General features: G+C 47.3%; 1 protein-coding gene across 6 annotated transcripts in view; it reads right to left on the bottom strand.

Annotated features, from left to right (window-relative positions):
* Nucleotides 1-15,116, bottom strand: part of S100PBP (S100P binding protein) — an 87,565-nt gene extending 72,449 nt beyond the window's left edge. For 5 of the 6 annotated variants that reach the window (XR_012642409.1, XM_074976198.1, XM_074976199.1 and 2 more), the window contains exons 1-4: nucleotides 15,028-15,116; nucleotides 3,034-4,451; nucleotides 2,590-2,684; nucleotides 1,409-1,515 (exon numbers count right to left, since the gene is read on the bottom strand). Coding sequence is in view for 5 of the 6 variants with exons in the window: in XM_074976198.1 (XP_074832299.1) it covers nucleotides 1,409-1,515; nucleotides 2,590-2,684; nucleotides 3,034-4,296 (1,465 nt within the window). In the remaining variant the exon portion in view is untranslated. The remainder of the gene's footprint in view (nucleotides 1-1,408; nucleotides 1,516-2,589; nucleotides 2,685-3,033; nucleotides 4,452-15,027) is intronic. The other variant, XM_074976201.1, reaches the window with a different exon arrangement.
* Between the last annotated feature and the right edge of the window lie 20 nt (nucleotides 15,117-15,136).

Below are 15,136 nucleotides of genomic sequence, written 5' to 3'. Positions count from 1 at the left end.
TTCATGCTCTGGCTTGGCTCCCCTTTCCCAGAAAGAGGCAGTGGAAGAACAGAGGTCTGGTGAGCATTTTGGCCTAGACTGCTGGTGGAATTGTTCATAGCTACAATGTGTTTCAGGTGGCCCCTTGCCAGGCTTTGATTACAAATTCTCACAGGATTTACAGCTGCCTGGAGAAAGGCACCATTCAGAATCAAACCCAACCCAGTGCAAGAGTACTTCTGTGACTCAGCTGGAGAAACCCTCCAATCTGGCAGACTACATTTTAACCTCAAGCTACTTGGAACAACAGACGTTTCCACTAAGAAGGAAAAAGACTGTGTGTATCCCACATAGCATTCTTCTGGTGAAATGGATCTTCCATTTCACCCACCTACCTCATTCATCCGGCTCTCCTGCCTGATTTGCTACAACTCAGAATGTACGGCTCGCATTTTTAATTTGAAACACAGAGAAAGCTCGAAAGCTCGTCATAATTAGCTTTCTTCACATAATCCCCTCTGCATTGCTAATGCTATATTCAGAGACTGGAAAGCAGCCCTGGGGCTATGCAGCTATTTGTACTGCCCAGAAAAGTGGTGGTCTCTATGTGAGCAGTGGCACAATCGTTACTTTCTTGAGGCAGTTAGACCTCCATGAAAAGCCGGATGAACGAACCCACTTTGAAGCCATCTTCGAAAGCCTCTAGGGCCATCTTCAACCATCAGAGTTTCTCACTTTCACTCACAAGTCCTTCAGGTGCAGCTCAACTAATATTCACATTTGCACCTTACATGGACATTCTTTCTTTAACCTCTGTCAGCAATAGCTTTTGTATGACTGATCTGTAGAGCCCTGTAAATCTGTAGGTATTTGCATCAGCAGATAAGGATACAGATATCCACAGCTCACATGTGCAGCTACGGATGCAGATATGGATGCAAGTTCTCTGTCTGTGCAGGGCTCTACTGATCGGAGAGGGGCACAATTTGAAGAGATCCAGAAGGTATCAGCAGGAATTTCAAGCCTTACTACATGGTACCAAAGTTAAAGGTTTCACATACTTAGGTTCTATGCTGCAGGCTAGGAAGAACGGCCTCCAATCACTAAGCAACACCACAGACAAGACCCCATGCCTGCCTCTCCCATTCTGCATTTTATGGCCAATGTACAAGTACAATGCCCGCACTTAACAGTGTGCTTGCGTTTATCACACAACCTGAAGATGTACAAACTCTTTGGCCTTCCCAGCTACTGCAGGCAGAGAAACAGCTTCTGAGTTGGCCCCAAGTGGTTACATACTGAACCACCAGGTCACTGCAAGAGCAGCAGGCGACATTTGCATTGCTGCCTAAAAGATAAGGTCTGAACCAACTTTGCTGAAAATTTGGCCCTCTTCCCCACGCCCCCTCCCATCCTTACTGTAGTTTACCTGGAGTCGGCTCCATGGAATTCTTTACATGGGCCTGCACACACTGGATATAAATATGCTTCTTTTGTTCAAGTTCCGCTTCAGAAATGCATATCCGTTGTTTTGGTCTTAAGAAAAAGAAAGTTAATTCTTCTGTAGTACCTGTCAAGTTTGGTGTAACGAACGGCCCAGGATTCCATCAGTGGTGAATATGAACAGAAGTTCCTTTTCTTTTGGTGCACACTAATGGTGAGGAGCAGATGCGGCAAGCTAGTCCTTGGAAAAGGACAGCTGGCATGTCTGCTTTCAGCCTGTGAGGGGAAGAGTTGCTTGTCCCCATCAGCAGTGACTTGAAGAGGGACAACGGCCAGGACCACCAACTCTGATTGGAGGGAGACTCAGAGGTGAAGCAAGTGGAGGGAAGGGAGTAGTAAATCTCCAGCGTTGGACACAGCAATCCACTGAGTAGTAAGAGAAGACGATTTCAGCATCTTTCCCTAACTCACAGTGCCACTGCTGGCTTTAAAGAGACAAGGGACACAAGGGAATATCTCCTATTGGACCAACTTCTGTTAAACAAAAGATATTACCACCCCAACCTTGTCTCTAATATCCTGGGACAAACATGGCTATACCAGCACTTCATACTGCCTGCTTTTGACAGCTAACACGCTTCCCTCTTTGGTCAGCTGTATTGTTGCTGCCATCTGCTGGAAACCAAAGGGACATGAGGGCACAGTGACCTCAGCTGCAATTCACACATTCACAACATGGTCTGCCTCAGGGGTGTCTTCTAAGAGCCCAGTCAGCAGTGGAAGTGTTGGTAATGTGCTAGAAAGTATTGACCATCCATCATTTGGCAAATTCTCTCGTCTGACACTGGTCAGGTCCCAAGGGTGCCAGATGAGAGAGATTCAACCTGTATTCTCTCAGATTCTGCCTCTCATGCTCAGGGCAGCTTAGATCACCTCCCTTCCCATTCACAAGTAACCCTTGTGACAACTGCATCCATCAATTACACAGAAAATATTACCTAACAGTGCAGTCAGTAAATCGCTGTCTTTCAATTACACTTGCTAAATTGCAATGAGAAGTGTTATCATCATATGAGCAGCCAGCTCTCCGGACCCGCCCCACCCCATCTCCCACCAAGTGCTCCACTGACCAGTGTGAGAACTGCTGAGCCAAGGTATGCACATTACCTTTCGTCCACCTGTGGCACAGGAATGACTTTGCCTAGCTTCTTCCCACAGGCAGTCTCTTCTCCACAGTGCTGGCCTAAGACTACAGAGTTGACCTGGAGAGAGGAGGAGAAAGATGATTAGAGAGAGGAGAAACATAACGACAAAAGATATCCAGTGTCTTTTAAGGTGCATTATTTTCCTACTAAAAAGCTCACATATTGTGCAAGGCTGCAAACCCAGGAATGCACCCTGCTATTGCTTCTGACAAATGAGCTATAATGGTTAAATAAAAACATATCTTTCCCATCCACCCCATTGCCCATTCGTTCTGCTTCACAAGCTTACTGCTTCATTGAAAGACAAAAACATTTCATTTTAAATGGTTTTTAAAATTAAACATTTTCTATTAAAACCCTTAAGCAAGGCTGCGTTATAAGAGTGAAAAAATAGAGGTGTGTTTACTTTAAGATTATCTGATGATTCTTTAACAGAGGTGGACTCCTGGCTCAAATCTTTTTGGGGACAAGAAGTCCCTGATAATCCGTCATCTGTTGCTCTGGAAGGCTCCTGACTTAAGGCAACATTAGTGGGTTTTGGAGACAATAGCAGTACAGGTGCTGGATTCTCCACTGTATCCTTAATTTCATCACATGCAGGGTCAGGTGAGCATGTGGAAGTTTTACCACATATATCAATGATGGGAGCTGATTCTTCGATTTCTGATGGCAGCTTTTCCACCCTATCCATGCCTGCACTGTGCGGCTCCTTAGAAGCCAAGCACTCAGGGTCCTCTTCCACAACCAAGCTATTAGAGCTGATTTCCTCATATTCTGTACTTAATTTGCTTCCATTTTGTAGATGGTCATTTCTTACTACTTGTGAAAACTTTTCGCCAGTTTCCTCCAAGACTTCGTCCCCTTTTGGCTGATCCACTGAATCTGCATTGGTGGGGGAAAGATGTAGAAGACCCTGAGACTCAGAGTCGAACAGCGCGCCAATGACCTGCTTGGATTTCAAGCAGACCGCCTTCAAGCTTCCTTCACCCTCAGAATGAGCTGTTTGAGTCTCAAGAATTTGATGATATCCAGGATTAATTGAGGAGTTGGTCTGAGATAGAGACTCGTTACTTACTAACTCATCTATAGTCCTGAGCGATGTCTCAGTATGTTCAAAGGGGACTGATGCCCAAGTACGGTTGCTGCTCACCTCCTTCTTACTGTGTTCCCATACACCTTGAGTCACTAAAGCACTCTCACTAATGGGGTTCTGCTCACCTAAATAATCATCGGCTAGCATTTCCTTACACTGTTCCTCAGTATAATTGAAGGGAGAGCTCCCTCCTTCATCATCCGAGGGTTCCAGCAGAGAGTCATCCAGGTCACTATCATCAAAACATCTGGTTGCATCCAGGGAGAGGGCTAATGCACTGTCTTCTGGAATTCTCACTCCGATGACAGTCTTCCCCAGTTCCGTATCATCCAGGCAACCAGAAGATCCCAGGGAGCAGGCAGAATCTGGGGAGCATTGTGGTGTTTTTTCTGATGGACGTGGAGTGCTACAATAATGGCTCAACTGATATGGTTTTTTAGCAGCTGATTGCAGTGGGTGATCTTCCTCCTGGAAGTCTAAGGGCCTTTTAGTCCTGGGTTTTGTATCATTAGCAAGAGTCATTTTAAGATTATGAAACATTTCAAGCTCAAAGGAATGTGGAGAACTGTCTTCCATGGTGCTGTTGGTCTCTGTATTTAAGTGACCTCGCTGCTGCTTCTTTGGCCACTAGAAGAGCAGCACAGGTACAAGTGTTTACTGAGCCACTAATCAGTGTGGAATGTGCTTCACCCTTCCAGAAAGTTAATCAGCCACAGATGGATCCCACTTCCCTGCAAAGAGAAACCATAAGCAAAGTAAAGGGTGTGTCTCTCCCCTGCTCTGATCTCAGCTTACTCCCTTCTCAGCCTTACACCACACCTGCTTGGCCAAGGAAAGTGTTGGCTTTTCACTGGGCCCACAACATCTTACACCAGTCCTCTGATTGATCCACTTTAGAAATGCTGGCCAGTTTGAAATTTAGGCCATTTGCATTAAGGAAAAGAAGCATCACATGTATGTTGCCTCCATTGTTTCTCTTAAATGTAGTCCCTTCTCACGTAGCAACAAGGGAAGAACCTATCAGCCCCACGCTTGGAGCAAGTAACCCAGTGTCCCAGGATATCTGGTCTCCACTGCCTTCTCTCTTGGCTATTATGACTTAAATAAATGTTATTAAAAAGTTCTAACAGAGTGAGTTTGCTCAGGCTACTCAAACCTCAGCTAGAGAATTACAGCTGGTAAGCCAGACATTCTAATGACCAATGACAGGCTAATGACATTCTACTATAACTCTATAAACATAATATAATAAAACAATTACACCCACAAGAAAAGACATATAGGCAAGAAAGCAGGCTAGTCCTGTGGGCTACAGTAAAAACAGCGCTGAAGGATCCAGTGTTGCCAATTCCATGCGCTAGTTTGCCCTATCTATGCCAAAGGTTGCAGACTTACTATACTTATTAACTCGTTTAAGCTAATGTTTTACAACAGCAGTTCTTAACCAGGGGTACCTGTACCTCTGGTGGTACACAGAGGTCTACCACAGAGTACCAAATTATGACATTTTTATAGTTTTACAACAGGCTATGTGAAAAACACTAGCAAAGCCAATACACACTAAAATGTCAGACAATAAGTAGCTTACAGTATACTGCTCTACATACTGTACACTAAAATGTAAGCACAGTATTTATATTCCAACAGATGTATTTGATAATTATATGGTAAAAATGAGAAAATAACCAATTTTTCAGTAATAGCAAGTTGTGACACTTCTGTATCTTTATGTCTGGTTGTATAAACAAGTAGTTTTTAAGGCAGGTTAATCTTCGAGTATGCAAGACAATTAAAATTCCTGAAATGGGTACAGCCATCAGGTAAGGTTGAGAACCACTGTCCTACAGAATACAGATCTGTAGATTCCTTGCATTACAGCTAAACAATTACATTACAATATAATAAAGGCAAGCCAGCCCTATGGGCTACAATTAAAAAACAAAACACCATTCTCTTCCTACATCTGCTATTCAGATGGCTAGCCCCATACTACAGCTACCAGACCAGAATCTAGCCCAAATACATAGTAGATAGATAGAAACACACTACAGGCCTCATTAGCCAAAATACCCCACAAACAAAACTTGTAGTAGTTTTCCTGAGCATCTCTTGATTTCCTATTTTCTTAAACTCTTACTCTGTAAGAAGACCTTAGTCTGGGGAGCCAGCATTTATCTGTCTTTAGTCAGTACGTCTCAACTGTGGGAGGTATTTGTGTCTTCTTTGACCTACTGGGTTAAAAAAATGCCTTTTGTCCATATTCTTCACACTTTCTAGATATAGATATAATTGGAGATACACATCCCAGTCTGAAGCTTTTCCAGAATGACAGCCCAAATGCAGGAAAGAAAGGGAATGCACAAGGAAGCATCAATATATATAGAAGAAAAAAAGGAAGGTACCTAATATGGGACAGATACCCAACAGTCAGTACAAGGACAACTTCTTGCAAATTTAAATACAAATATTTTTTACAGAAGAAACAGTGTGAATGAGAGGAAAGTAAAAAACTGGACTGGGTCTTGCAGACAATTGCTCTGTGGAGGGCTACTTTGTAAAACCAATAAACTTGTAAAGTAACAGAACATATAGAAGCTAACAAAGATCTTGGTCCCCTCCAGTTCCATGAGAGATGATATCTTACTAGAGCTATGTTAGCAAAATATATTCAAACATGTTTACCTGCTTAGTTTATAAAATACAAACAATTTCTTTAACTGCTATCCCTGACGACTCACCTTTCCATCTGAAAGCCAACATGGTTACTGTGCTTGCTGTCTCACACGCCAACAGATTATGCAATCAGAATTTAAGTAACAATGCTACTGCTGATGCGTGAGCCTGAACAGAATCCTATATACGGTATGTATTAGATAGGAAACAGACCTGTCTGAATAACTCAGAATCATTCTCTATGGGCAACAGTTCATTTTCAGAATAGAAAAATGATGCATGTAGTTTTAGTAGATACCTTCCACTGGACAAAGTTTAACACCCCCCCGCCCCCCCAAAAAAAAATTCAACAGTGGTCATAGTAAAGCAAGAAATAAGTTGGAAGAGACATTGGCAGAATGCTAGCTTTTTTGGAGAACAATGAAATGTAAAAATATTAAGTACCAATGTGGACTGGAATATCTCATCTCAGTTGCTATGTAAAATGAAATCCTACATTCCAAAGTTATATGCAATTCAAATGACCCTTAAGCCTCTAGATCAGACTTCAGTTTTATTCATGCCTTTTTTCTCTCTAAATACCTATTAGTTTTTGTGACCTTCATTTTTAAATGTTTCTGATTAATATTAAGCTGTTAAAAATAAAGATACAATAAACCAAATTTAGTGTTCAGGTTCTAGGTTGGTTACAGACAATTTAATTTAGCAGCAGACCCCGAAGACATTTAAGAAGAAAAGTATTAGTTAAGCAAACAGGCATACAGATACCAGTAACACAAGTACTACAGTTATACTCACATTCAAACAGGAAATGGTGTTTGAGATCAGCTGACAACAAAAGCTTTATAAACCAGTAACATAACAGTAACCTTTTAGAGCTCCCCCCAGTTAGCAAGAGTTACTCCTTTTGTAACCCATTAACATAAATCTCTCTATTACCATATTCATACTCTGCCACCTGTTTACATTACACATTATTTAAATAAATATCTGCACCAGTTTCCTTTCCCTGCTATCAATACAGATAGCATTTCACCAAAACACTCCAAATTCTCAAAAACACTCGTTAAAAAACTCAGCTGAAACTGGTCACAACCCTAAGTCATGACCTTGCTACCTTTGATTTTTCCCATCTTACTGTCTCCAACTTATTAACACTAACAAGCTCAGCATTTCCATATTCCCCCAAACTCTGCCTAATTTCAACTTATTTTTTAACCCAGCACATTTGATAAACTACACTGGCTCTCTTTTTAGTTTTCCTTTCATCTGAACAGCTCCCACTTCATCATCACTCATTCTTGTGGAACCTCTCCTCTGCATTCTTCCAGTTAAATAGCTGGTTTTCCACCTCTTCTTCTGCCAGCTTTATCCTCATTTCTAAAGGCCGTCTCAAGGTTGAAATACCACATGCATGTTTATTTCCCATTTCTAGAGTGCACTCCAAAGGAACACACAACATCCCTTTTACATTACCCAATTCATTTCTCATGCAGAAATTCACACACACAAAAAAAACCCAGCCACAAACCATACTTTCCACCCCAGTTTCCACCCTCATCCTGCGCTCAAGACTAACAAAATAATTCATTAGGTGAGCTTTCGTGGGACAGTCCCACTTCTTTAGATCACAGCCTTACCAGAATAGACTCAATATATAAAGCACAGAGGTCCAAAAATTGTTATCAAGGTTGGCAAATCAGAAGAGCAGAGGGGTAAAGGGGTGGGGAAGTTAAGAGTTAGGTTAAACATCAAAGTATGTAAAAGAGTCCTTATAATGGGCCAGGTAATTGCTGTCCTTGTTCAAGCCATGTGTTAATGTGTCAAATTTGAATACGAACGTTAGGGTCCTGTGCTCAGATTACTAGGCAATTGTCGGCTTGTATATTTTCCACTACAGCTCCTTCCTCACCCCTTTAAAGGGAACTCTCTATCTCCTTCACTTACATCAGGGAAGGGGTATCAGAGAGGGAGCCGTGTTAGTCTGTATCTTCGAGAACAACGAGAAGTCCTGTGGCACCTTATAGACTAACAGATATTTTGGAGCATAAGCTTTTATGGGCACAGACCTGCTTCATCAGATGCATCTGACAAAACGGGTCTTTGCCCACAAAAGCTTATGCTCCAAAATATCTGTTAGTCTATAAGGTGCCACAGGACTTCTTGTTGTTATCAGGGAAGGGGGAAATTCCTCTGCTATTCCATTGTGGGAATTCTCTCACTAAGCAGGGAACTCAGAAGACCGTTTAATTCTCTGCTCCCCTTCCTCTCTAAAGAGAAGTGATTTCCCCAACCTCCCCTGAATACACGTCAGTTAGCGCCAGAGGCCAAACCACTCATGATGGATAACACCATACTGGAGAAGGACATCAGTGGGGTGATCATTTACCCACTCAACTGGGCAATGCTTCCCATGCTCATAGGCAATCTCAGCTGTTGGGGGGGGGGGGGCGGGTGGGCACAACTCTCTACTTACAAAGCAGGGGATAAGTATCAGAGAGTGTTAGTCTGTAGCTTCGAGAACAACAAGAAGTCTTGTGGCTTCTTATAGACTAACAGATATTTTGGAGCATAAGCTTTGGTGGGCAGAGACCCACTTCGTCAGCGTCTAATGGGTCACACCCCCCCGTCTGATCTGACTTGTTTTTTCCTCTTTTGATAAGTACTGTTGATACTGGGCCATTTCCACCTTGCTGAATAGACCTTGTCAGCTCTGGTCCTCCCCCTTTAATGGGACCCCACTCTTTAAATACCCCTCTGAAACCACTCCCCCACTCATGCACCTGATGAAGCGGGTCTCTACCCACGAAAGCTTATGCTCTAAAATATCTGTTAGTCTTTAAGGAGCCACAAGAATTTTTGTTGTTCTCAAAGCAGGGGATGAGAATCTTCCTTCAAATCAGACCTTGCTTCTTGAGCCTCTGCTCCCTGAGTGGGCATTTAATGCCCAGAGATCACAGTCTATTGGCGGCAATGGGGAAGTTGGAGGGAGGGTTGGTGCCTGCCAGGAGACAGCACCCCCAACCAGTCAAAGTGTCTGAGAGGCAAGCTCTCAGTGGAGAGTGGGCCCCATATAGCCTCATTGATGGATTGGTGGTTGATCAACTGGTGTTAACTAATCGATCAGGCTTTAGACCATAGTGATCAATGAAGGTTTGGTCTCCTGAGGGCTCCAGCATCAGGAATATCATCAACAGTATTGTTAGGATAAAAGACCCTAGCAGGATATGAGAAACAACGGCAATTTATTCCAAGTCCCTCTATGAACAAATCCACCAGGCAAACAAACAATCCCCCACACAGTAGAACACAACAACCGACAGAGAGCGCAAAGTGTTTAGTCCTATGATCAGCATCACTCAGCTCTCAAATCTCCTGCTGGGTAACCACAGAACAGTGGCTCTCCACACAGCTGCGTCTCACCCAGCTACTACACAGCTGCACCACAGCTGCGTGCTAAAACAACGCAAGACGTGCTGCTCCAGTCTCAGAGAGGGTGGGCTGACGGAGGGGAGAGGACATGAGGCAACCCTGCTGGAGCACTCCTGAAAGCCCCAGGGTGGGTCTCTGAGGGGCACAGGCCTGGCTTTTGAGAGGGATAGCTCAGGGTTGTGAGTTCAGCCCTGGTGGAGGCTGTTTAGGGGTCTGGGGGAAATAGACTTGACAAAAAAATCTGCCAGGGACGATGCTTAGTCCTGCCAAGAGGGCAGGGGGCTGGACTCGATGACCTCCTGATGTCCCTTCCAGCTCTATGAGATGTGTATCTCCATATACTATCCCCAGGCTTTACTTGGGGCTCCACTTCAGCCCCTGTGTCCCAGCTGCCCATCCCAAGAAGTGGAGGGGCTCGAGGCATAGTGGTCTGTGCATGTAGAGGGGTGGTGCTGGGGGGAGGGTGTCTCTGGGCTGGGCAGTATGGGGTATCGGGCGTCAGGGGGTCATGTGATGAGGGCAGAGCTGACTAGTGCAGGGATTCTGGGATGGAGCAGGGGGCACTGACCACATGCCTCTGCCCTGTCCCTCCCATGCTCTGCCTCCACCCCCTCCTGACTTTTCCTGGGGAAGCACTGCACCGTTTCAGGTGGGTGCAAGGGGCAGTCCCTTCCCCGTCCCCAGAGAAGCGGTCGGAGAGCAGTGTGAGCTAGGAAGCTCATGCTGCTCTCAAGCTGCACCACTCAGGGGAGGTGTGCGACCTCCCCCGCTCTCACCAGAAGTGACATGGCACTGATGGTGAATGAGGGGGGTCCAACAATGGGGGGATGCACGTGACCTTTGTGCACCCTGATGTGTCCCCTCTGGGTGTGGGTCTGTCCCCAAGGGCCATGGCTCAGTGGTTCTCATCCTGCTGGCCACGTAACACACAGGGGGGCTGCATATTGAGTTAAGCTGGTTGAGAGCCACTGCTATAGAGTTCAACGACCACCTCCTCTTCATCATCTCCATCCATGTGTCTGCCCACGCCTTCACCCTCCCACAGGTGGCCTCATCTTTTACCGAGTCCTGCTTACACACACTAAGGCTCATCTATATGTGTAAGGGTTACAATCCCTTCCTCCTCATCCACATCCCCCTAACTTAAGAGGGCCCCATTTCTCACTGGCTATCCCTTAGTTCCCCCACTCTCATTTTGCTTCCCTGTAAGCAAGTGATCATGGCAACCTGCACAATTTCCCCTGATGTTGTAACTGGACGTTTCGGGGTCTAGACAAGTACATTGCAATACATTTTCTCTAACATCACCCCCGGGCACATTCTTCATAGTAACCTTGTAAATTCACTGGTACAGGGTTATTCCTGGGTCATCTCCTTATGCCAAAGCTCCTAAGGCCTAATATGGCTAAGCTGAAATCTTACAAGTCCCAACAAGTAGGCCCCACAGCCCAGCGTTAATTACTATTTCTGTTTCACTTCTCTCTCTCACTTACAGAACCACAGAACTGGGAGGAGCCTGGAGAGACCATCCAGTCCAGTCCCCTGCACTCAGCGTAGGATGAAGCACCATCTAGGTCGGGGCAGGCGAAATATGGCCCACAGGCCAGATCCAGACCCAAAAGCTCCGATCCAACCTGCCACAATCCCATGGCCAAAGGACACTCAAGCAGGCCCTCTGGCTGCCTCACCATCACATGCTGCACAAAGCGGCCAGCTGTTGGGCCCATGTGCATCTCTGTGCAGTACGTCCCAGGATAGGAAGAGTCTCTTCATGCTGCCCTGGCAGCCAGCACAGTCCTGCAGCTCCCACTGGCCAGAAAGGGACCAGAGGGAGCTGCCTGAGCTGGGGTCGCAGGCATGTGCAGTGCACCGAGTACTCCTCCCCCAGGGGACAAGCAGCGCAGAAATGCAGCATATTTACACCCTTCCCTGGAGATCTGGGGTTAAAATACAGAGGACCAGCCTTGCTCCAGCATGCCAGATGAATCAGAAGGGCCAGACAGTTGAGTGGCTCAGGTATACTTGTCAATTTGGGCTGATAGATTGATAGACGGTATAGAAGCTGACGAGCAGATGAACAGTCTAGCTTGGATATTTTATAGGGCCCAGGCATGGCTTAATTCAGACCCAAGCTATCATGCCCAAGAAATCTTCAGGTACACTGACTTTGTAGGTTAATATGACACTTAGTCTGGCACCTAAAACAATTGCCTTTGTCTGTCTCTGCTCTGTGATTTTCCCTGCGGTAAACAACCGGTTCTGGGAACCAGATGAACTCACTCACCTTTAGATTTGGTTTCCCCTTTAACTTCCTCAACGTCAAGGAGCAACCAAGTAGGCCATCAGTCTAGGCTAAAGTGTGTCAGTGCTTAAGCTAACTTACTTTACTGGCTCAGATATCTCCTCAGTCACCCCGGACACCACAATCACCAAGAGCGAAACGTGCTCTTTGGCTAACGGTCACATGGTAGCTCGTGGGATTTTCTGCGATCACACGTACAGCACAGTTTTATTATGGCAATGGAATTAAACATATGAGTTAATATTTGCAGTCAACCTGTACTGCTTTGATGAATCACATAAATGTGACTTGCATATCTGATTACATTTATGGATTCCATCTGTGCTGTACATCTAGTAAACCACCACTCTCACACACCCCTTCTGAGAACTCGAGGAGTTGAGAACCTGCTCCGCGGCTGGTGAGAAAAGGAGGTGATATAGTAATAGAGGAAACTTTGAAGAGTAAACGGAATAAGACTAGGAGAAAAGATAAAGGAATTTGAGACAATCTCTAGAAAACACCCTTGGAGCACTCTAACTCTTTTATCACTTGCCCTGGGTGCGATAGGCCTCTCTACCTCCTTTTGGCCGGGCTTCCCAATTCCATAGTAGGCATCCGTAGCCTAGAATTTTCAGGGGTACACGTCTGATTGGTGGGATTAAACTAAGGCATCTTTCTGAATATGCATGAGGCGGAATATTGCAACCTCTTGGGCAAATTCCAAGAATGGACATCAGCCACAGAATACTAAGAAATACCACCAGGTAACCTTTGTCTATATTTTTGGGTCAACAGGATGACTGCTGCACCTGGGCCACGATGTTGCTTTGGCAACTGATGCTCCACAGTGCCATTCTGTGGTTAAAAAAGCGAGGCTGGAACATCGGGTATAAGATATTTATATACGTATTGGAAAATATATTCATAAACATTTCTCTGTAGGACTAACACCTCCCCAAAATGGAAAACCCCTCCCACACAGAGGGTGAACTCTGTTAGCCCTTTGCATTGCTGCTCAACAGAAAAGTTAAAAAACAAATAGAACAAACTGGAGCAACTAGAAAACTGCCATTTGGCTTGGGCCGGGGTCTGCAATCGAAATAGCGAGAAGAGCGTTTTTTTTTTTCCCTTCCAAATTCAGTTACAAAAATCAATACCTCAAGAGCTGCAATACCTGTGAATACAAGACGGTCCTTAATAAATAACATCAAATCATACTTTTTGTAAACCCTACTGAAAGAAGAGTGCACACACAATGATTTATACCAGTCAGAAAGTTAAGGTACCCCCAACTCCAAGCATTACCACTCTCCTATCCCCAAGATCTACCCCTCATCTCGCAAACCACCCTCTGCCCCCCAGGCTTAATGCCCATCAGCCCCAAACTGCCCCCCAACCCCCGGCTCAACCCCCATCAGCCTCTAACAACCCCTACACCCCCAGGATTTACCTGTCTGACACGACCGCCTCTCCCACCGTTCCCCCCCGCCTCCTGGTTGTTTATTTTAAGGGCTGTTCAAAGTGAAGTGACTGATTTCAGCTGGGAGAAGCTGAAAGTCCAGGGTGGGAGACAGACACCTTGCAGTGCCCAGAGATGGGAGGGAGTCACTGTGCTGGGTGTGCACCCTGGGTTCGACACAACCACAGCAAGCCATGCAGTCCAGCCCCACTTTCACTGGTTTGAGCACAGCGGGAGGTTCCAGCAGCCCCTCACATTGGACAGCAGATCCCATGTAACCGGGAGGTAGAGACCTCTCGCCCCCGCTTTGCCGGCAGCTGCCAGCTGCCCAGCCTCCTCCTCCTCTTCCCCAATGCAGCTCCCCCTGGCTCCCCTTCCCCTGCAGCCAGCTGCTGGCTTCCTCTTCCGGCGCTGCCTGCTGCTGCTGCTGCCATCACTTGTGGCTCTGGAGGCTGCTGCCGCTCACACCAAAAAACCTAAATTCCGTTTTAACAGCAGGTGTTGTTTAAGCAGTGGCAGTCTCTGGACCCACAAGCGGAGCCAGCGATGGCAGCGCTCGGAGCCGCACATGGGCTCCTTAAAGAGCTGCATGGGGCTCCGGAGCCACAGGTTGCTGACCCCCGGCTTAGGCTAAACGAGGACTACAACAGACCCTTAATCAATGTTCAAGGTGTGTCAGTGCCTAAGCTCTGATAGATTAATAAAATGTGTAAAAGCAGAGTCTCTAATTAAACCACTAGGTTTTGTAAACTAGCCGGCTACAAGCGTCTGCAGTGACCCCATTTTCACCGGCATTCGCTATGTCAGGTGTCCGCTCGCTACCCCCTTCCTGGGGAAAACTGAAACAAACCAGTCACTGAGCTTCCCTGCCATGTCCCCAGTTTCTTTGGGTTTTTCCCCTCTTTGTTGAGTAAAGGGCCTGCCTTTGGGCGGGGGCAGCCGGGGTCAGGGCCCCGCCGGGTCACAGCTCCCCGGGGGCGGGGGGGGGGGGGGGGCAGCCGGGGTCGGGGCCCCGCCGGGTCACAGCTCCCCGGGGGCGGGGGGTCACAGCTCCCCGGGGGCGGGGGGGGCAGCCGGGGTCAGGGCCCCGCCGGGTCACAGCTCCCCGGGGGCGGGGGGGGGGCAGCCGGGGTCGGGGCCCCGCCGGGTCACAGCTCCCCAGGGGCGGGGGGGGGGCAGCCGGGGTCGGGGCCCGGCCGGGTCACAGCTCCCCGGGGGCGGGGGGGGGGCAGCCGGGGTCAGGGCCCGGCCGGGTCACAGCTCCCCGGGGGCGGGGGGGGGGCAGCCGGGGTCAGGGCCCGGCCGGGTCACAGCTCCCCGGGGGCGGGGGGGGGGGCAGCCGGGGTCAGGGCCCCGCCGGGTCACAGCTCCCCGGGGGCGGGGGGGGCAGCCGGGGTCAGGGCCCCGCCGGGTCACAGCTCCCGGGATGGTGGGGGGGGGTGCAGAGTCTCTCACTCACCCGCCGCCATTTCAAACGCGACCCCAGGCACCGCTGGGAGGCAGGTGGGCGAACGGGGGAGGGGGAAACAAACGCGTCACGGGCCCGGGCCCCGCCCCCGCCGCGCGCC

This window comes from Carettochelys insculpta, chromosome 24, assembly GCF_033958435.1.
Source record: "Carettochelys insculpta isolate YL-2023 chromosome 24, ASM3395843v1, whole genome shotgun sequence".
Classification (NCBI taxonomy): Eukaryota; Metazoa; Chordata; order Testudines; family Carettochelyidae; genus Carettochelys; species Carettochelys insculpta.
This window is presented reverse-complemented; position numbering and strand designations above follow the sequence as displayed.